Source organism: Protopterus annectens, chromosome 5.part0, assembly GCF_019279795.1.
Source record: "Protopterus annectens isolate FY-2018-M chromosome 5.part0, PAN1.0, whole genome shotgun sequence".
NCBI classification, from domain to species: domain Eukaryota; kingdom Metazoa; phylum Chordata; order Ceratodontiformes; family Protopteridae; genus Protopterus; species Protopterus annectens.
In genome coordinates this window covers 259,611,240-259,634,968 of record NC_056735.1, presented here as the reverse complement: position 1 = coordinate 259,634,968, position 23,729 = coordinate 259,611,240, and the positions used below count along the sequence as shown (strand labels likewise).

The 23,729-nt window shown below is 40.2% G+C and overlaps 1 protein-coding gene across 3 annotated transcripts in view; it reads right to left on the bottom strand.

Moving 5' to 3' along the window:
- Positions 1-23,729, bottom strand: part of PDE9A (phosphodiesterase 9A) — an 851,735-nt gene that overhangs the window by 374,033 nt on the left and 453,973 nt on the right. For all 3 annotated transcript variants that reach the window (XM_044072227.1, XM_044072229.1, XM_044072228.1), the window contains one exon: positions 17,660-17,734. In XM_044072227.1, the coding sequence (XP_043928162.1) occupies positions 17,660-17,734 (75 nt within the window). The remainder of the gene's footprint in view (positions 1-17,659; positions 17,735-23,729) is intronic.

Below are 23,729 nucleotides of genomic sequence, written 5' to 3'. Positions count from 1 at the left end.
AAGGGAGGATCCGCCTTGGATCCTGGGAACTACCGTCCCATCAGTCTGACAAGCCTGATCTGCAAGGTCATGGAATGCATTATCATGGAACTTATAAACAAAGACAATGGCAACCTTCAAACACTGGACCCCACCCAGTTTGGGTTTGTGAAGGGCCGATCTTGTCTCCTGAATCTGATTGACTTCTTCGAATCGGTCTCCAGAGCTGAGGACAAGGGTAAGGCAGTCCACACAGCCTATCTGGACCTTGCCAAGGCCTTCGACACCATCCCCCACTCTGGAATCATAGATAAACTTACTAAGCTGGGCATAAATCCCTACGCCACTCGATGGGTTGCCAACTGGCTTACTGACAGAACCCAGACTGTAAAAGTAGCCAACTCCAAATCCAGCTCCAGACAAGTGACAAGTGGAGTACTTTAGGGTTCAGTCCTGGGACCAGTCTTGTTTGGCATCTACTTCTCTGAAGTACAGGCCAACACTAAGGGACCCTGGCTAACAAAGTTTGCAGATGACTGCAAAGTGGGAGCCATTATTGAATCCCCAAATGATGTGGATATTCTACAAAAGGGCCTTACAGAAACAGATGCCTGGTGCCAGAGCCATGGGCTCAAGCTTAATGCCAAGAAATGTATAGTTGTCCCCTCTGGAAAAAAAAACATGTACCTATGAATTACCACATAGGTGGCAGGACTCTAAACATCGAAAGTGTGATGAGAGACTTAGGGACACAGGAGGACAGTGGTCTCACTTTCGATAACTGCATCGCCACAACATTCAGGAAATCCTTCTATGTAGCACACCTCATCACTAAGAGCTTTTCATCCAGAAAAAAAAGGAGGTCATTGTCCCACTGTACTCATCCCTCATTAGACCCATTATAGAGTATAATGCCCCGTTTGGTATGTACCTCACAAGACATCTGCAACAGCTGGAAAGGCCACAGAAATACCTCACTAAAAGAATCACAGGCCTAAAGCAGATGCCATATGCTGACAGTCTAAAAAAATCCAGCTATACTCTGTGGCATATCGTCTACTCAGAGGTGATCTCTGCTTAACATACAAGGCCATGTCAAATCCTGAGCTGTTGGACATGCTCCACTTAAAGAAATCCCAATCCCTCAGAGACACACGCTCTAGGTATCTAAACCTTGTCATCACAATGAACAAAACATGCTGGAGGGATAGGTTCCTGACCCAGAGACTCCCCATACTCTGGAATAGACTGCCCATACATGTCAAGCAGAGCGCCTCATTGACCCTCTTCAAAAGGAACCTTGATGATTGGATGGGAGATAGGAAATTCACCCTGGGGATCATGCCAGTCGCCCTGCTAGACAGGGGTCCAGAGAAGTAAATATTGTGGGAAGAAATATCCAGGGAATTGTTATGGCTAGGCTTGCACAGCCCCTAGGGCCGATAGCCTAGTACCAACCTATGAACCTATGAACCTAAAAATCATTATTAAACAAACAAAAAAAAAAAAATCAAGTCACACAAGGGCTATCCATCTCTTAAGCCCTTCTCCATCGTAATATTTTTACCAACCCCCCCTCCATTTACCATATCGTGCATGTCTGAATTCTTACAAACATTTTTGAACAAATCTGTTTTTCTATTCCATAACTTTCCATGCTTGCTTATGACAAATATCTTTCTTCTTTGCTTTCTCTCATTATACTATAGACAGTTTATTTTATAAACAGAGGCAAATCCTTCACTTCTCTCTCTTTTGTTCCATAAATGCCTCATCTAGTCATATTTAATATAATCTTTCCTAATCTTCCTGAATACTTTTCATCCATATTTTGTAATTGCATTACCTATAACATCACTCACCAGTTTTCCATATAAATGTAATTATTATTCTAAGTATTTCTTTCTCCTCTGTACCCTCCTGCAGCCATTCATTGAGAATTTCCAAGAAATAATTCTTACCCACCATATTCCCCATATTCAGTTTCTTATAAAAAAATTCTAATGTAGTCAATCTTCTCCTGGTACAGAGTCTTCATTTATCAGTTTCAAAACCCTTTACAATTATTCTAATACAATTTTCCTCTGTAACATTTACATCTGTCCTCTTGCTAGTTCTTCAACAGACAGTCTTTCTAGTTCTATATTTCCTTCTTTATATATCACATTAGCACATTCTTTTGCAGCCATCATGATAACTTATTTATCATTTACCCATTCCACATTTAATTAATTAATATATTTGTTAAATTCTCATCCCTTTGATACATTTAACTAACAGTAGACTGTCTTTTTTCTTCTTCTCCCTTATGAAAGATCTTTTTCTGTTGGCCATCTCTTTCATTTGAGTCCACTTTGGAATTTCGAAATTTCACAATCCCGACGTTCTAAATACAGACGCTCGGAACCTTGGAATTGTGAAATCTCAAAAGCTGTAAGTGGAAATCATCATGCAGTGCGGAATGGGAAGATCACCATTTTCTTCACTGTAGTGCAATCTCAGAGTTAGTATATTTAAGTTGCAGGGGGTGTGGGGGGGAAGGGGGCTTGCCCCCCTGCAAAATTATCTTTTTTGATGTATTCTTGATTTTGTTTATTTTTTGTTATTTCAAGATTTCACAATCTCGATATTCTGAGCATTGGTATTTAGAATGTCGGGATTGTGAAATTTCAAAATTACATAGCGGACCTCTTTCATTTTCCATATTTTTCATAAATCTCTCTCCCTTTTACTTAGATGACTAATAGCTTCCTTTTCTAACAGTTTTTATACTCTTGTACCACAACATATTATTTTCCATACTAATTCATTGTAGTTCCATTTATAACTGTTTCTTAAATGCTATCCACCAAGATGTCCCATTTCATAAGATTTCTCATCACGTGTCTGTGCTGTTCTCATATCTTTGCCTGCATTTCCTTCATTACTTTTAACTATCCTTCCTTCCATGCTAATCTTCTAAACCCTCTTCCTTATTTAATTACTTTTTCTTTATTACCTAAAATGCACCATACTGCTAAGATGTCTGAAACTCCTGTAATATATTTAATTTTGCACTTCCTTAAAGTATTTCAGTTTGTGTTTTTGTTTAATTTCCCATCTGTATGCATACGTCTTATCTTTGTATCTCACCACTTTATAATTTAATGACACTTCTTCGCATCAAATCCCATACTTCTCTTTTACTTTCTCAAATTATATTTAAAATATTCCATCTTGTCAATTCCCATATCAACACACCATTTAATTTCTTCAAATGTCTTTCCTCTTTCCACAAGAGCTTTTGATGCACATAAAGCCTCCATTTTTATTGGAATCCTTCTGCCCTTTATTCTATTACCAAGGGTCTTCCAGCTTTCATTATTTTAACACCTGATAACTTTACTTCCATAGTATTAAACAGCATAACTATACCACTGCACTTGTTCATAGGTTCATAGGCGTGTACTAGGCTAATGGCCCTGGAGCCTTTACAAGTCTAGCCCATAGGATTACCCTGGCATTTTTCCACCTGACCTTAGTTCCCAGTGCATCTGTCAAGTAGAGCCACTGGAGTGATTCCCGGGGTGAACTTTTATTACCCATCCACTCATCAAGATTTCTCTTGAAGAGGGACAGCGAGGTGCTCTGCTTGACATGTACGGGAAGTCTATTCCAGAGCATGGGCAGTCTCTGGGTGAGGAACCTCTCCCTCCAGCATGTTCTGATGATTGTGGTAATGAGGTTGAGGTCTCTGGAGCATGTGGTGTGGAGGGATTTGGATTTCTTTAGATGTAGCATTTCTAACAGAGCTGGTTCAGACATGGCTTTGCAAGTTAAGCAAAGATCACCTCTAAGTAGGCAATATGAGACAGAGAATAGCTGGAGTCTTTTGAGTCTGTTCATGGAGGACATGTGTTTAATCCCTAAGATCCTCTTTGTGAGGTACTTCTGTGGCCTCTTCAACTGTTGCAGGTGTCTAGTGAGGTACATGCCAAATGGGGCATTATAATCACTTATTGGTTTAATGAGGGAAGAGCAGAGAGAGATGATGACCTCTTTCTTTCTGGATGCAAAACCCTTGGTAATGAGATGTGCCAAATAGAAGGACTTTCTGACCACAGAGGCAATGTGATGGTCGAAGGAGAGGTTGCTGTCAATCTGAGTCCCCAGATCTCTTATAATGCTTTCAGTGTTGAGTGGGCTCCCATCGATGTGGTAATTATTGGGAACTGAGTTTTTACTAAAGGGGATGACAACACATTTTTGGCATTAAGCTTAAGGCCATGGTTTCAACACCAGTCATTGGTCTCAGTGAGGCCTTTCTATAGGATGTCTGCATCACTTGGGGAGTTAATAATGGTTCCCAGCTTGCAGTCGTCTGTGAACTTGGTCATCCAGAGTCCCTTTGTGTTGGCCTGGACTTCTGAGAAGTAGATGCCAAACAGGAGAGGACCCAGAACCGAACCCTATGGGACTCCACTCATGGCTGGTCGGCAGTCTGACTTGGAGTCTACTACTTTTACACTGTGTGTTCCATCTGTGAGCCAATTTGCAACCCACCTAGTGATATAGGGGTTGATACCTAGTTTGGTGAGTTTATCAATAATTCCTGAGTATGGAATGGTATCAAAGGCCATGGCCAGATGGAGGTATGCTGAATGTACTGCCTTACCTTCATCCACAGCCCTGGTGACTGACTCAAAGAAGTCGACCAGGTTGAGCAGGCATGATTTCCCTTTCACAAAGACAAATTGCATGGGGTCTAGAGTTTGAAGATTTCCTACATGTTTTCTTAATCAGGTCCATGATGATATGTTCCAAAGTTTTACATATCAGACTCGTCAAGCTAATGGGGTGATAATTCCTAGGGTCTATAGTTGCTCCTCCTTTATGGAGAGGGATGACTGTAGCAGTGCACTATTCAGTAGGGACAAAGCCTGAAGTGAGGGTGTGACTAAACAGAGCACACAAATGTGGTGCCAGTTCACTTTGTAGTTCATGTAGAGCACAGCCAGGGATATTATCGGGTCCCATGGAAGCTGTATTCCTGGCCTTGGGCAATGCAGCTTTAACCAGTGCTGCGGTAATGCTGGGTGCCTGGCATTCTTCCAGTATTGTGATTGGTCCTTTGGGGGGGGGTAAAGTTGGCACTGAATCTGTCAGCCAGTATGTTGGCAATATTTGTTGGCTCAGTATAGGAGGTACCATTGTGCAGTAACTCAGAGCAAATCTGGGTATTGTCATGGAGATTCTTGATATGCTGCATTTTTGCCTTCATAGCTGGCTTTACATGATTTGATGAGGGATCTCAACTTTTTGTTGAGGCTGATAAGGGAGTTTTTCTAGTCTTGGGACTTCACCTTTTTCTGCAACAGTTTCTTCCATCTGTTGTAGAGTTTATTAATGGTAGGGGACAACCAGATTGGCTTCCTTTTTTTTGGAGGAGAGTGTCTTGGTTCTTTTGGGTATGGCTAGTTCCATGCATTTATGTACATGTTCGTACAGTGGATTGGTGTATGATTTGGCAGTCATGCAGCTATTTTCCATTGGCATGGGTGCAGTGAAATTAGCCACCTCTGTTTTTAGGAGCCCAAAGTCAGCTTTGGAGAAGTTTTTCAAGGTGGTTACCTTTGCGGGGGATGTGGTTGAGATGTGGATTTCCATGGTGATTAGTTTATGGTCAGATCTGACCAGGGAAGGATTGACTACTGGTGTACAGCAATGGTCACCCATGTTAGTAATAACCAGGTCAAGGATGTTGCTTCCTCTAGTGGGGGTCAGAATGAGCTGGTCCAGGGCATTGGAAGTGATGAATTCCAGGAAGCATTGGGCCAGTGTATTGGTGCTTGAGTAGTTTTCCCAGTTGATGGAGGGGTAGTTGAAGTCTCCTAGTATGAGAGTGTTGGGTTGGACCTTGAAAGATTCCAGGGTCCTTAGGAATGTGGAGTGAGAGTCTAGGGACATGGTTGGGGACCTATAGCAGGCCATGACCTGGATCACCATCTTACTGAATGTTAGTTGTACCTGAAGTATCTCAGATGTGTTATGCTGGGCTGCCAGTCTGGAGGTGTACATATCTTTTATGAATATGGAGACACCACCGCCTTTGGGGGAATGGTCCATGTTTTGGGGCCGAAAGGTGTGGAATTAGTTATAGCCTGGTAGAGCAGGGGGTGCTTTCTGCCGCTTTAAACCAGGTCTCCATTACAGCACAAATGTCAATGTTCTCCATTTTGAGGAGTGCTTCGAGCGAGTACATCTTGAGATTTAGACTTCTAGCATTGAGCAGCATGACCTTCAGATTGCATATATTTATAGCTATTACAGTGGTAATTTTGTCTTTGGAACACTACCTAAAAAAGGCACTATAGCGGTGGCAACAGCCTTAGCCAGTACCCGGAAACCCAGGGGTGACAGATGCAGGCCATCTCTGGCAAAGCATCGAGGTCTGTCAGTCATGTCATCCCAAGCAGAGAGATACTGGATCCCCTTAGAATGACACCAGAAACTTATCCAATTGTTGAAGTCAATCATTTTTTGTTTGTACTGCGGTATCATTCTGGGTGATGGTAGGATACTGCTCAGGGCTAGGGTCATACTTGGTGGGCCACATAATCTGAGAGCTCCACCATGTCTCTTTTCATGCAGTCCAGGGATGTGCATCTCAGGTCATTCACACCCACATGGACCATGACAGAGTCATACTTGTACTTGTGGAGTGACCTGAGTGTGTGTGTTATGTGTTAGATTCTGGCACCTGATAGACAGCTGACTGTTACCTTCTCCTTATTCAACCTTGTGAGTGGGACATCTGTGTGCCTCACTACTGAGTCACCTATAATTAGTGTATTGGGCAAGGTGTTTAGCCTTAGGGGCTTAGGTTGAGGGGCACACTGTGGAGGTGAGCTATGTGTCCTGTGGTTTGTCCTGTGCTGTGATGGTCGAGTGCATTTCTGTCTTGGAGGTCTCTGCTGTTTGGGTAAATTTCTGTTGGGAGCCTCCGCAAAGGTGGGTGTTTGGTTTGTGTTTTTATGTGAGAGATGTGATGATGGGTGGTCTTGACCAGATCCATGCTACTTCTTCCCTTACTCTGCCTGAAACTAACAAATCACATATTAAGCAAACCTATCATGTCCCCTCTAATTTGTTAAGAACATTTCAATATCACAAGCCTTGTCAAATAATTTTAAGCTATTTAGGTTCAACAAAACACATAAATGACCCTTTTATTTTTTATAATTTTTTTACACTGTGCTTTCTCCTTTTTTTCTTCTTTTAACTCTTTCCCCTATATTGTTTTCTTCCTTTACTACGATTTTATGAATGTTTCTCCACTACTTTGCAATTTCCAACACTTGGAATTTACTTTCATGCACTAAATTTACCATCTTATTTCAAACAAAATTAGTGTTGAACCCAAGTCCCCGTCCTCCTATTTTTCACATACCTTACTGTTACCATATTACTTTCATTTCCTCTCTCGTTGTCTAAGCTATTTTCAAGTATAAGTATATTATCATCTTTCTGAGCATTTTCTGAGTCTGTTTACACATTATCCATTAAACAAGCAAACTAAAAATATTATAGTTTCCAGCATATTCTGCACTTCATTTCAAAATTTCCTTTTACTATCTCCCTTTTCCCCCTACTATAAACACCTTTGTTTTAGAATTCAGCAACAAAATGATTAAAGACTCCCCCATAAAAAATGTTATTTGATTCTAGTACTTTACCTTCATACTGCAGTACTAGTTAGAAGATCTATTGACTGTACTTTAATACGCAGAGAAGCCCATGCTTCTCACTTCCAGTCCATATGTCTTTTTCATCAGTCACTTTCAATCACAAACATATGTTTCTCATTTAAATATTTTCGACATATTTATTCGCAGTGTTATCTCTTCTGTTCTAAACTGGATAAATCATCTACTTTTAGCTTGTATATTGCAGTCAATAACAACACAGTTTTTTTCTTCTATATTCTATCATAAATTTAGTTGCAAGTTATATGTCTCAAATGCTACACCAAATATAGTAATGTGCATTGTCAGTCGTATGTCATGGATTATAAAGTGCCCAGTACAATATATATGTGTTCTGTTTTTGTTTTAATTCCTATCACTGGCCATTGTATGATAATCGGAGAATCTTCTGCCACTGTTCTCTTGGTCTGCAGTACCAAATGAACAGTTCTGCATTTGTTTGACCACTTGTTTACCCTCCCTCCTCCCTTCAGACTGCTGTACAAATTTAGGTACACCCTTATGTTGCCCTCTCTTTTTTGATGTTCCACCTTTGACACTCTTCAATCTCTAAAAGAATCATCTGCTAGACTACATCAATCAAGGAAACTGCAGTATCATCCTTGGGTTCTTCCTGTTTCAGTAAATGAAAGGTACAGTTGTGTACCTACCATAAATGTAGATGTTCGAGTGTAGTCACAGTTGCAGTCATTACACTTGGGTTACCCTGCTGGCAGGCTACCCGCAGTCGGCCTGAATTCCAAAGTCTAGGTCTGGCATCAGTTGCTTTCGCCTCTTCCCTGATGTCAGTGCGCCAGGGGTATAAAAGATGCAGCCGACACCATTTTCTTCAGTTTTTCTTGCCCCAGATGTCAGGTGCCCCCAAAAGGGTAGGCTAAAATAATGCCAATAAATATGCATGCACTAAAGTAAACATTTCCTTCATCTACAAACAAATAGACCACATAGGTTGTATAGAATAGAGAGGTACAGATAAGTCCCAGCAAAGAAAAGGGGGATGGTGGGTGGGTAACCTGGACTGCAACAGTGAATACACTCGAACATCTACATTTATGGTAGGTACAAAACTGTACTATGTTTATCGTGTTTCACTGTTGCAGTCATTACACTTGGGTTGAATACCAAAGCTGAGGTTGGGTGGCTGGGTCTACATAGGATTAGGAGAGGCTATAAGGCCCTGCAGAACTGCAGTGGCAAAGCCTGCTCTGGATTTAGAGTAGAGAGGTAAGTGGTAGTGCCTTGTAAAAGTGTGCACTGAACTCCAAGTTGCAGCCTCTAAAATATCTTTGGTTGGTACTCCTCTGAGGAAGGCTGCTGACGTGGCTGCTGCTCTGGTTGAATGTGGTCTAATGCCCTTAGGCACTGATTTGCCATGTTGTGAATAGCAGAAACGAATGCAGTGGCCTATCCACTTTGAAATAGTCTGTTTTGAGATAGCCTTTCCTTGTGATCCTGCAGCATATTCCACTAAGAGTTGCTCAGTCTTTCTGAAAGCTTTAGTTCTGTCCAAGTAGAAGCGTAGCTGTCTGTGTATGTCCAAAGAATGCAGGAGTCTCTCACCCTTATTCTGAGGGTTTGGATAAAAAGTAGGCAAATGAATGGTTTGGTTAAGGGCCACGCTGGACACTACCTTAGGCATAAATGTTGGGTTTGTCCTCAGAGAAACCCTGTCTGGAAGGAAAATGATAAAAGGTTCTACAGCCATGAGTGCCTGTAACTCTGAGACTCACCTTGCAGAGGTTATTGCTAGGAGCAGAGCTGTTTTCCATGATAAGAACTTTATCTCAGCTGTATTGGCTGGCTCAAAAGGAGGCAGTGTGAGTTTTTCCAAAACATAATTGAGGTTCCATGCAGGTATTGGTGCTCTCCTTGGAGGTCTTATGTTTTTGGCCCCTCTGAGGTACTGCCTTAGCAATGGATGAGAAAAAATAGGTGGTTCCATATTGTAATGAGCTGAAATGGCAGAGGCATGGATTTTAATTGTTGAAAAGGCTAGGCCTTTGTCCAGCATCTCAGTTAGGTATTGTAAAATCTGAGGAATATTTGGTACAAACGTGTCAATTCCTTGTGCCTGGTTCCATGCACAGAATCTCGTCCATTTTTCTGCATAAGATTTTCTGGTACTGGGCCTCCTGGCCTCCAAAATAACGTCCATCATTGCTTTAGAGAGAGGTGTGGTCTGAATGGCTACATTATCCGCCATGCTGCCAGATTTAGGGTCCTGAGTTGGCTGTGCAGGATCTGATTGTTTCGTTGGGTCAGTAAGTGAGGAATTAGAGGTAATGTCCAGGATGGGCCTTGAGACAAGCTCTTTAGGATTGGGTACCAGTGCTGGTGGGGCCAGTCTGGGGCAACCAGAATAATAAATTTTGGCTTCTCTTGTCTGACCTTTAGGAGTACCTTGGGGAGGAGAGGCAGAGAAGGAAAGGCATATACTGTTAGGGTTTTCCAGCTGAATGATAGAGCATCCACTTTCCATGCTTGCTTGTGATAAGTCCTTGTGCAGAATCTTTGTAGTTAGCAGTTGTAAGGGGAGGCAAATAGATCTATGTCTGGGCATCCCCATTTCTTTGTTATCATGCTGAAGACTTGTGGATCCAGTTTCCACTCATGGGGATCCATGAGGTTTCTGCTTAGTTCGTCTGCCAGAGTATTTATTTTTCCTGGCAGGAATTGTGCTTGCAGGTGTACTTGGTAAGTCAATGCTGTGTCCCATAAAGTCATGGCTAGTCTGCAGAGGGGATAGGAATGTGTGCCTCCCTGCTTGTTTATGTACCAAATGACTGTAGTATTGTTCGTCTTTATCAGCAGTTGTCCTGGATGAAGCAGATCCTTGAAGGCTGTCAGGGCATTTTGAACAGCTAGCATCTCTTTTTGATTGATATGAAGATGCATTTGGCTTGCGGACCATGTGCCCTGAATACATTTTCCTGCCATGTACACCCCCCAGGCATAGTCTGATGCATCTGTTGTTAATGTCTGCTTGGCTGTGGGTAAAGTGAATGGCTGTCCCTTGTTGTGGTGACAGGCCTGTGCCCACCATCGAAACTCCTGTTGCAGGCAGGGAATGAGGGTAATTAATGTTTCCAGGCTGTGGCAATGTTGAGTCCAAACACTTTTTAGATACCATTGTAGTTTCCTCATATGCAGTCTTGCATATGGAATTAGCAGAATGCAGGATGCCATGAAACCCAAAGCCTGCAGAATTTTTCTTGCAGATAACTGGGTCTTTGTTGCCAACATTTTGAAGTAAGACGTCAGTTGCTTTTGTTTGCCTGGCATGAGATAAGCCATCTGGGCAGTTGTATTTAAGCTTGCACCCAGGAATATTATCTCTTGAGAGGGTACTAGGTTTGGTTTCTTTTTGTTTACTGTGTACCCTAGGCAAATTAGTAATCTTTTTACAAACGCCAGATGCTTTAGTAGAATGTCCTTGTTCTCTGCTTGAATAAGGCAGTTGTCCAAGTAAGGATATATTTGAATTCCTCTTTGTCTGCAAAATGCAATTACTGGTGCCAGGCATTTTGTGAAGACCCTGGGCGCAGTAGATAAGCCAAAGGGCAGTGCAGAGAATTGGTAGTGCATCGATCCAGCTATGAATCTGAGGTATCTTCTGCAAGATTGTCTGATTGGGACATGCAGGTATGCCTCTTTTAGGTCCAATGTTACAAGCCAAGCCTTCTTGCCCAGCATGGGCAGAAGTTGTTGCAGAGTCAACATTTTGAATTTTGGAATGTCCAGAAAAGTGTTTAGAATAGACAGGTCGAGTATTGGTCTCCAGGCTTTGTCCTTTCTGGGTACCAAGAAAAGTCTTGAGTAAAAACCTTGTCCCTGCTCTTGCTGTGGCACTAACTGAACGGCCCTCATGTCCATGAAAGATGAAACTTGTTTTTGTACCTCTGCTCATTGATTGTGTGGCAGGTCTGGCATACCTTTTGACCTTGGCAGGGTGTGAAATTGGAACCTGTAGCCCTGTGACACTATATTCAAGACCCATTTGTCCTGGGTGATCATGTGCCAATTTTGCGAAAAAAGTGCTAGTTTTCCACCTAACGGGGCTGCCAATAGATAAGTGCTTGGTTCTGGTAGAGGAAAGTCATTGGGACTGTTTCCTGTATGGCTGAGATTTGTCTTCTCCGCTTTTGGAGGTAGAAGCACCCCATTGTTTGGACCTGTATGAGCCTTGGGGTTGGGATCTGCCTCTGGGACATCTGTATCTGCCTCTTTGTGGCCTGTCTGACACTGGAAAGGACCAATTCTTTGAAGGCCAGTTCCTGCTAAATCTGGGTGGCGGTACCTGTAAGAAATCCTTAACTGTCTGCATAGACTTCGCTTTATCCTCATTTTCTTCAACACCTCTTCTGCCTTAACACCAAACAAAGTATCATGCTGTAGTGGAGCATCTAATAATTTTGCTTTAACATGATCAGGCAGATTCTGTTCCTTTAACCAAGCATGCCTCCTAATGACAGTACCCGTAACAGCGGCCCTGCAGGAGGCCTCCAGAGAGTCAAAACCAGTATGCTTTCCCACTTGTTCAGCTGCATGAAATAAATCCTGCATTTCTTTGTTTTTTACACATTTAGAATTAGTCAACATTTTCTGTTTAAGCAGTGACATTAAGTATTGCTGATATTTAAGCATATGAAACTGACAATTTAAAGCTCTTACAGCCAAGGTAGCAGAAGTATAAATCTTTTTCCCCCATCTGTCCAGAGCCCTTGAATCCCTGTCTGAGGGGATAGGATTTTTTGCAGTGGAAGCCTTGACCCCTTTGGGACCATGAGAAATTGTTTCTGGGTCAGCAGCAGGGTTTTTATAAAGAAATTTATGGGAATCTGGAACCCTGTAGTACTTGTCTGGTTTAACAGGTGCTGGAGGTAAAGAGTCTGGAGACAGGCCAGACTCTGAAAATACATCATCTACAATGTCTAAAACAGGAGGAATAGCAAGAGGCCTGTACTGAGGAAGTAAAAGGAAGTCTCTAAGCCTTTTCTTAGATTCTGAGTAGTCTTGGCTCTCCCAGTGGAAGTTCTCCATCATGGTATGCAGGGTTTCCCCAAAAGAATAATCCTCGGGAGGAAAGGCTGAAGGAATAGATTCTTCAGCATCAGAATCCTCATAGGGAGGAAGAGAGTATTCCTGTTCAGAAGAGGAATCAGAGGAAATGGAAACCTGATCAGAAGATTCATATTCTGTCTCTTGCCTAGGCCTCTTATCAGGAGGGGGATGGGAACCCCTGATCAAAGTAATTAGGTCATTCGGCCATTTTCAGCATCTGTTTTTTAAGCATGGAGGCCTGTCCATGGGATTGCTTTACTTGTTTCTTTGTCTTTAGTGGAGCTTTAGTCTTTGGCTTTGAAGCTGTAGTTGGTTTTACATATAACTGTGTAGGCCTGAAAACACCCTCAGAAGCCGATGCCTGCTCAGCAGATCCAGACCCATCTGAAGGGATATTTTTTGAGTGTCCAATACCTTGAGTTTCCTGTGGCCTAGTTGGCTCCACATGGGAGTTGGATGCGGCCTGCGGCTCTGAGGTAGCGGGTATCAGGGGCTGCGAAAGCACCTCACTGAGAAACGGTAAACCGGCGAATGGCTTAGAAGAAGCCTCGTCGTCATTTTTGGACCTCGGATGCGTGTCCTTTTCCTTGCGTTTCTTGTGAATTGCGGTAGTCGGATGGCTATCCGACGTCATCGTGTAATTAAATCTACGGCCAAAGTAGTGAAATGCAAAATCGTGCTGCCGCTTAATAGTGCGTTGGTTAAATCTAGCACAAAACCTACAATTAGCGACGTCGTGATCAGGGTCTAGGCAAGGAATACAATAAGAATGGAAGTCCTTATGAGGTATTTGCTTCCCACAAGAAATACAATTATTAACTTTTTCTGACATTGGTCTGGAGCAAGAAAAAAGTTTCCCCAATGGGGTACTTGGCTTTAAATGAAGACTTCGGATCTGAAATTCGAACACAAAAATCTCAGGAGTCGGCCGACCGGCACTTGCGAACTGCTTTTGCTTCGGGCACCGCACAGCAAGAAAGACTGAAGAAAATGGCGTCAGCTGCATCTTATATACCCCTGGCGCACTGACGTCAGGGAAGAGGCGACAGCAACGGATGCCAGCCCAGGACTTTAGAATTCAGGCCGACTGCGGGTAGCCTGCCAGCAGGATAACCCAAGTGTAATGACTGCAACAGTGAAACACGATGAACATCAGAACTTTGTTCTGGAAACTTCCAACTTGCAACATTATGATTCCTTCTCCCTTGCCATTGCCACCATGGTGTGAAACTTTGCAGATCACTCCTTCTGTACCATGTTGATGTATCACTATAATCTTCCTCATTCACAGAATGTCCATATTTTTGCCTCATATTTTTGGTCTATTCTTTTCATAAAACTTGTGATTTTCTGGCAAAACCGTGAGAACTGAATTTGCTAAATAATGACAGACATTTAAATTTCAGACATCATATTCTTCAGAAGATGCATGGCAACACAAACCATTTTATTCTAGCAACTTCCTAACTTTATACAAGCGATATTTAAAATATGCCCCTATTTTTGGGGCCTTTTTCCTCATTATTTTTCGCTCTGTCCAGATTTCTTGTGCTAAAAACTTGAAAGGTAAGTGTTCAGGAAGTTTTTATAGATTTTCTACTTAGATATTGATCAGGACTCATGAACATATCACTACCAGAGCTATTGGGGCAATGCTGCTGCATCCACTAGTGCAACTGCAGTATTAAGCAATTCAGAACATGATGAAGGTACATGGAGAAACATTTCATTAGCAGATCATTATCCTGTCTCTGACTCAAACACTAGCACTTCCAGATGTAACAGCACTAGTGTTCTCCTTACCAACCCATGCAACAGAGTTGCACAGGCGCGTGCGCGCACACACACACACAGACACAGACATACACACACACACACACACACACACACACACACACACACACACACACACACACACACACACACACACACACAAGGCTTCATAATATTTACCTGCTGTGGCCCTAACAGCGCTGCTGCTGTCATAGGCATGAATGGATGTATGCCATCAAAAGACCTATTCTTTGAACTGCTCTATTGCACTATTACAAAAAAAAAAAAAAAAAAAAACAACAGGAAAGCAGGTCTATGAAATGGAAACTAAGAAAACATTGAGCAAAACTTGCCATAACGTGCACTGGCCAAGTTTTGAATACCATGTATTTTTTTTTTTTATTTCGGAATGTATGAATTAAAATAATGTTTTTACAAGGGTCTATATTAGGAAGTCGAATATTGAAAAGAGCGACTGCTCTTACATCGACAACTAAAGACCGAAACCACACAATATCAAACATATAGAACAGAGATTTTTTTTTCCAGGGGAAAAAAAAATCACTGCTCCAAAAAAAAAAACAAAAAAACCCCCAAAACAAATCCACAGACAAAATAAAGTCACACCCCCCCTACTTAAATATACCATACTCAGAGATTGCACCACAGTGGAGGAAACGTCAAAGGCCGGGCAACGGCCCAGCGATTTTTTTCCCTGGGAAAAAAAAAAATCACTGTTCTGGCCATTCGACATTCTGTGGTTTTGGTTATTAGTTGTCAGTCTAAGAACGTTCGCTCTTTTCAGCATTCGACTTCCTAATACAGACCCTTTTCCAAGGCATTTTTCTTGAATTAATAAAAAAAAAAAACTTTAAGAATTTGAATAAAAAAAAACCTAAGTGTGAGGTCACATAAATCTCTACAAATTGCGTACTTTTTAAACTAATACCATTTAAGTCTAATGGAGTTTTATGGCTATAATTATATAGCAAAATCCTGCAAATTACTTAAAATTATTAGTCTAATACATACATTTGGGTTAAAGTTTGGATTAACTACTTACAAAAAACAATTTAGTGTCACTGCAATTCCTGCAACCAGGTAGCCTTAAATTATTAAAAAAATAAAATAAAATAGTTTACTCTTAATTTTCAAGTATTAATGAACATAATAGATTAGAAAGACTCCATGATTATGCATCAGGCAATAATTTATAATCCAATCTTATCTATAAGTAATTTTTATTTTATTTTTTATTTTACATTTGTTAACCGGGGGTGTCTGACTGAGCCGAAAAGGCCCTTTTTCAGCAGAAGCCCGGGGAGAAAAGCTCCACAAAGAAAAATTACAGACACATTTAGTTATTTAGACATACAAAATAATAAAAAATACATGTAATATAAATAGCTCCTTTGCTTATAGCTTAAAGAACCATCTCTTACCTATCCTCTTTCAAAGGCTTATTAAAAGAACACTTAAGTAAATCGTGGATCTGCTCCTATTCAGGATGAATTACTATATTGTATCCTCCTTCCTTCTCCTTCTCCCCGCTTACATCTCCGATGCTTCCAACCTCCTGCCATTCTCTTCTCTAACTTTCCATTTTACTGTTTTTCTCTTCTTTTTCTCATATGTGTACTCTCTGTCTAATCTCGTTTCTACTATGTATACTCCCTCTCTTACCTCTGAACCACTCACTTTCTCCCGACTCTCACATTACTCTTGTATACTCATCACTCTGTAAGCTCAAATGCATAGCCTCAGTTTATTACTCCTCATCCTAATCCTAGTCATTTACATCTGTTCCTTGATTGTTCATACAGTCATTATCTCTCTCTTGCTCTTTCTCTCCTTCATCTGTCACCTTCCCCTTACGTGCTACCATTTATGCACCATACTTTGTCTTAGTTGCTCTGTCTTGGTCTTACTATTCCTAGCTTTATATAGGTTGTGTTGTCTGACTGTGCAATTATTATGTCACATGATCACATATCACTGTATCTAAACTTTCTCTATCTCTCTTTATATATATTTAATTTTATGATCATAATCATATAGTTTTCCAACTAATGTAATGGTTATAGATTCACATGTCTGTTTCATCATTGTCCTGGTAAATGTAATAATTTTCTGTTTATATGATATTACATTTGTTTTGTTTCTCTTTTCACATGTTTCTATTCCACGTTAACTGTGTAGCTTTTCTCCCTGGGCATCTGCTGAAAAGGGCACTTTATTGGCTCAGTCGGACTTTCCCGATAATAAATGTCAAACAAATAAATAAATAAGTAAAGGTTTGTAAGCAGGTATTAACTTCCTGATAAGTTACATTTCATTTGGTTACATGGTCAGTCATTATTTTAAATAACATTATGAACATTATGGTCAGGCAAACATCATTTGAAATTTCAAGTACCCCCATACTTTCTTCTGTAAAAAGCGGTAGCCTTAAATGGTAGCAAGACATTGAGACTTATGGTATATACAAGGGCCTGTAAGTGGGAATTCACTAACAGCTTCCTGGGACTGCCACACACCTCTTTTCAATATAAATGGATTGACTTTTTAGTGGGATGGTATAACATCTAAACTTACAAAAAACCTTGCAACATGAAACCCCAGACAACTAAAAAGTAATTAATTAGTGACTACATTAACTTTATAATATACAATGCTAGCTCAGTAAGTCTAGAATACATGGCAACAAGTTTCTTTGTGAAAACTATTTATACAAAAACTGTGTGATATCTAATCTTCATATGGAGGTAAATTAAAAAAAATAATAATAAAAAAAAAATAAAAATTAAAATAAAAGGAAATTGATTTTGAAATTCAAGCACATGGCTAGTTACACATCATACATATTCATTATACTGTTTGAGAAAAGTTAGATGATTTACAGACGCATTAGTAAGGACTGTTATATAACAAAGTAGAATAGAAAACTGCACTGAGAAAAGAAACAGATATAGGTGAACGTGAAATGGCCACGCACCAAGCAGCTTATGCTTCTACACAGGTTTCCTTGACAATTTAATAGCCACCACCATCTTAAAATGCCATGATGTCAACATGCAGGTTATTTCTTAATTGACTCTTACCTCATTGGGTTCCCACATCCACACATCAAATGTTGGTTTCCTTAAGGCCTCTATTGTCTCTTCAGAAAGCATGTACTAAGGGCGAAAAGAATAAATGGTTAGTCATCTCTGTATCTCACAGCAAATCCTTTTTTGACAGTGTAGAACACAGCATTCTTATGCAAAATGTAAAAAGCTGAATACACTAAACAAATAAGTATTCAGACGCAGATGGGAGCATCTAATGACCACTAGAAATATGTTGCTAAATTGTTTTCCTGCATTTTTCTTTTAGATGCTACAGCATGGACCCCACTTTGCCCTTGGTTTTTAGTCTTGTTTTAACTCAAAAGTCGTATTATTGCAACTCTTGACCATAGCACTGTCCTTTAAAATCATTGCTGAAGGTCCAAAGCAGCACTTTTGCATTTAAAAAAAATATTTTCAAGTGCTAGAACTCATACAGTTGCTAAAAAGGAGTCTTTGTACATTCACAGTTTAATTACATAATAATATATGCATCTTTAAACAGTTCTGACTTTTATCTTAGACTAAAATCTTAGCACAATGTCTAAATCACTGCATATGAGTGACATATAAGCAATGTTCGTCTTGTATAGTTTTAAATTTAACAGGCATTTGGTCAAAAGAAGACTTCCACATAAAAATTATTCTACCACCTACTCTATGAAGGCTCATCTCCTAAAACAGCTTCTAAACATTTTCTTTTTCATCCCTACAGTGATACTTTACTGGAATAATGCTTTAATTTAATTAATCTTTAACTAGGTAAGTGAATTGATATTTTCTGACCCTTTTAAGCCATGACATTTTACTGTTTACTCCATTTTAACTCATAAAATATGTGCATCTCTGCTGCATTCTCATTTACATCCTATTCTCTATGGTTTACCAAAGTGAGCTAGTTAAGACATACAGATTTACAGGACTCCCTGTAGCAGCTTTGCAACCAAACTTTTTAAAAATAAATAGCAAAAACAAGGGAAAACAGTGAATTTTGAAACTGTTTGCGCTATCTTTAAATTTTTTTTACAACAGATAAACTCACCAGTTCCCCCTCCCCAATGTGGGTGGTTGCACCCCCACACCCATTACTTATATAAGCTAACTCTGAGATCAATGTACCAGGTAGAAAGGGAAAGATTCCAGGACAAGTGATCCCAGATATAGTTTATGATAACCCATTTACACACAATCAGTCTCGCTGTTTTAGGATTTGCAATAAAAAGTCTCAGAATGCCTAATTGTTGCCTTTAACACAGAGCTCCCTGTTGTAATTGTGAGACCAGTGAGTTACAAAATGACTAAAAATAAACAGTGAAAGTAAGGGAGGAAAAGTAACTTTTTAAAGTTGCTCTACTGTCTTTATTTTTTTTGACTATGTAAGTATGTGTCTGTGTATATATTTATATATATATTTGTTCATAGGTTTACAGATGCATACTAGGCTAATGGCCCTGGAGCCTTTACAAGCCTAGCCCATAGAAGTGCCCTGGCATTGTGCCGCCCGACGTTAGTTCCCAGTGCCTCTATCAAGTAGAGCCACTGGAGTGATCCCCGGCGTGAACTTTCTATTTCCCATCCACTCATCAAGATTTCTAGATTTCTCTTGAAGAGGGCCAGTGAGTTGCTTTGATTGACATGTATGGGAAGTCTTTTCCAGAGCATGGGCAGTCTCTAGGTTATGAACCTGTCCCTCCAGCATGTTCATTTGATTGTGTTTGTGAGGATATGTGTAGGCTGCCAGCCTAGCTAGATAGAATGCTGTAGATAATTCTATGTCATTGTAAATATGAATATAAGCCACAGGCTTGTCCTCTTAAATGTTACAAAACTGTGTTAAATGTTGAACTTCAAAAATGTAACCACAGTGCACTCTGCTGGAAGAAAGCTGATAAGTGAAGCATTGTATGACTGTTTGATCTCAAATTTCGGAGACATGATGTCTGGACTGAGGAATTCCTTCTATTGTTTTGAGACCAGAGTTAATTGTTAGATTTTAGATTTTAAATACATAATGTCTTTAACTGCTGTAGTTTCCTGGTCAGGTGCAAGATCAAAGAAATGTTAAAACTCTGAGCTTCTGTTAGCCTGGGAACCAGAGAAGAATGATGTAATCTAAAATGAGTCATCAGTGATGTATTATTTTTAAGAATTTCTCACAGAGAGAGAAAGAATCAGAGAGCATTTTGGATTTTGTCTGAAGAACATCACTCACCAGTACTCTGCCTTTGCTCTATATGTAAGTTTATTTAGAACTGTGATTGCTCTTAGAGTTAGATGGGAATTTAATCAGATTTAGTCTAGCTGTTTCCTATATTTATGTCAGACTATTCTACAGTATTATTTTAAGCATTTTCGTGTGATTTCTGAACTCTTGACTTGCACTGTGCTGAATTAAGAAGATTTGTCTTGTGTTTTTATTATTTATAATTAAATAGTTTTTAAACCTTTCAACTGTGGCTGTTTTGTGTAGAGATAATTTAAGCTCTAGAATAGTAGCATGCATTTAGTGATACTGTACAAAGCCACTCCAATAAGCCCTGCTGTTTGCCCACTTACTATTAGGATAATAATATTGCACAGTATAAATTGGACACCCTTTGGGAATGGCCTTATTGGTAGCTGATAAATAGGGGTTCTGGTGGCAGTGGATTACTACCTTATAGCCTGGACAGAAGGGGCACAGCTAGTGAACCTGTGCCAGCCTTCCCCAAGAGTTTCTGTGTGGTTGTATATAAATCATATCTCAAAGTATGTGTGTGTGTGTCAGCTACTTGGGCAGGGACACGAAGCACTGGTTGGACAGAGGGAGTGCTGGGAGGACTTGGCTTGGAACCCTGGCTAAGGACTCCACTCTACAGCTGTGCCGGTGGGGAGTCTTAATGGGGATCTGGAGAGAAAGGGAGAAACTAGCCCCAGACTGACTGTGATCTCTGTGTGCTCTTAAGGGAAATTGTACTTTACTGTGCATGTATTTGCTATCATTCCCAATGTGCAAATCCTCACTGGTGTTAATGGTGAGGATTGAGGCTCCTTGATTACTGGGCCAGTACATGGGCATCACAGTGGGAATGAGGTTGAGGTCTCTGGAGCATGTGGTGTGGAGAGATTGGGATTTCTTTAGATGTAGCATTTCCAACAGAGCTGGGTCAGACGTGGCTTTGTAAGTCAAGCAGAGATTGCCTCTTAGTAGATGATATTATGTGAAACAAGAATACACACACACACACACACACACACACACACACACACACACACACACACACACACACACACACACACACACAGACACTATCTGTTCCTCTTAACCAAAACAATTTTTTGGTTTTAACTACAGCTGTCCTACCATCAGCTATGAAACGAAGCTCCTCTTTGATCACCTAGGCCATTGATACCTGTCCAATTTGCTCTTTAAAATCAGAGTCCTATGAATGGGGAAATTCTTAATGTAAGATGGAAGTGTCCATACAGAAAATTAGGGCATCCTGCTATGGTGTCATCTTCGCAGTTATGGAGGCATTTCTGAATGGCTGTTAGCACAGATGATTAAGGCTCTGAGTTGTTAATGGGCATTCTTCCTGTAGACCAGGGTACAGGGTTTGATTAATTGCACCCTCCACCTCCACTTGCCTAGTTTAGGACTCTAAGCATGTCACTTAACCAGGCAGTGCTTCTGGTTCACCCCTGAAGAGGGATATTTGTTTCAGTGGGCTTACCTGAATATTAAATGCATAAAAAATCCCCTATGCCATTGTACCACCATATTTCCAATGTACTTTACATATGAACATGCCTCTGGTCTCAAGCAGTTATGCTAGCCCTTGGCTGTAAACTCTGCTCCTTCCTGGGACTGCTGAGCTAGCAAAAATGCAGGTCCAGCCTATCTCCCCTCTTTGATGTCTCAGAGAGCTGGTTCAGTACTCGAATCCTTAACTTGGAGTGTAATTCCAAATGGGATAAAGATGAATAAAATCAGGAATCTGTATAACAGGTATATTTCTGGGCCTGGGGAAATACCCAATGCTTTGTGCAACACAATACTTCTTATTTACTAATTTAGCATTTGTTTCCCAGATTGAAGCACATACTCACTGACGACACATTTCAGGCATAGCCTGGGAGCTAAAATAACATGCATGTGCAGTAGTGTAGAGTAGAAACAAGTTATTGCTAAAATAGCATCAATGACAAGTGAGCATTTAACACAGATGAGATCAGGCACTTTTACTTGTATGAACAAAGACAATTTACCTTACACAAACAGACAAAACTTTATTTACTGCATTTGTATGATTTGATGGTGCAGTTTCTGCTGCAAGTGTTAAGATTATGAAAGTAGTAAATAACCGAGAGAGTTCGGGGGAGTAAATAATGTGCTAGTTATGTTACATAAGGCTTACATTTAGACTGATTTTAAGAAATTTAATCATTTGAGTTGTAACTTGAATGAAGCCTTAACTGCCTCTTACAGCACTGAAGGATGTCTCAGGATTTTAGACTTATTATTGAAAGGAAGTGACTGTTGCTATGGTGTTTGTTTTTGGACATCTTAAAAACTGGAACTTCACTAGATTGTGAAGGCAGGATACATTGGGAGTTAGTGTTGGGCTGCTGGACGGTTATGGAAATTATTGTAGAATTAGCAGTTTTTAAAAAAAGTAATAGATGTATGTGATGCTTGACAGGCAGGAATTTGGCCTTTTGGAAGACTTTGCAATGGAGTGAATAGCAAAGGGGGAGGTAATACATGCAAAGATTTTGTTTGATGCTTGTGGCAATGCTGAGCCATTTGTTGTAAGATATCTGCATTATCGCGGTCCACATTCTAGCTGCGCTAAAAAGTACAGTTGTGTGACTACTTACCATAAATGTAGATGCTCAAGTGTCTTTACTGCTATGGTAGTTGACCTTGGGATTTCCTACCTTTTGAAGCCCAAAACCAGCCTGAATACCAGAAACTTGCTCCTTTCCCCCAGGCCTGGTGGACATTCAAATGGTGTTGGGACATTAGGGTACAAAGGATCACTGGCCAGCACCATTTCCTTTTGATCAAAGTTCAGCGTCACTAAGTACATTCGTCGGTTTGAAGCCAGAGATCTTGCCATCAAAGCTAAGTACCCTGTTGGGGAATCTTGTTTTTTTTTTTTTTTTTAATTTGTTAGATGTTTTTTGATGGCTGCTCTGTCCTGAGAGGAAAAAAAATTAAGAAGTTTTCCAGGCCCAGAAGAGTTGTGGGTTTATTCTAGAACTTAATGATTCAGTGATAATGACTTTTTGAGCTAAATTTGAGACTTGTATTGTTGGCTAACATCATTTTCATATTCTGAAATGTTTAGCTGTTTTCTGTAGTAAGAAATGGGGAACGTGCACTGTTCAAGGCATTTATTTACTAGTAGCTAGTTAATACTGTATGTTTCTATTGGTTGGTTGGTTGGTTGCCCTGTGTTACTACTAATTTATGCCACATTGCATGGCCTAGCACTTGTTTGGGCTTAACTGCCTAATGCTGCCTAAATGAGCAGCAGAATTACTGGACAAGACTACTATATTTATCTCTCAACATCAGGGAAAGTGAGTTTTGGAGCTAAATTTGAGAAATGAATTACCTGCTAATAGTATTTTTTATGCATTAAACTGTTTTTTTTTTTTTTTGTTTTCTTTTGTGAGAAAAGATACAAATTGCAGTGTTCTAAATGTTTATATGGAAAACACAGCAGTGGGCAATAAATTGGAAACATCAAGTTATATTCCAGTCCCAAAAAGGGCAATGCTAATGAGTGTTCAAATTACAAAACAATTATACTTGTTTCACGTGCCAGCAAGGTAATACTCAAGGTCCTGCAGGCTAGACTCCAGAAGTATATGGAATGAGAAATGCCAGCTGTAGAAGTTGGTTTTAAAGGGGCAGGGTCACCAGAGATCAAACTGTCAACAACTGCTGTATAATGGAGAAAGCAATGGAGTTTTAGAAGAATATTTATTTCTGCTTTATCAGCTATGCTAAAGCTTTTGACTGTGTAGACCATAACAAATGTTGGCATGTACTTAGACAAATGAGGAGACTGAA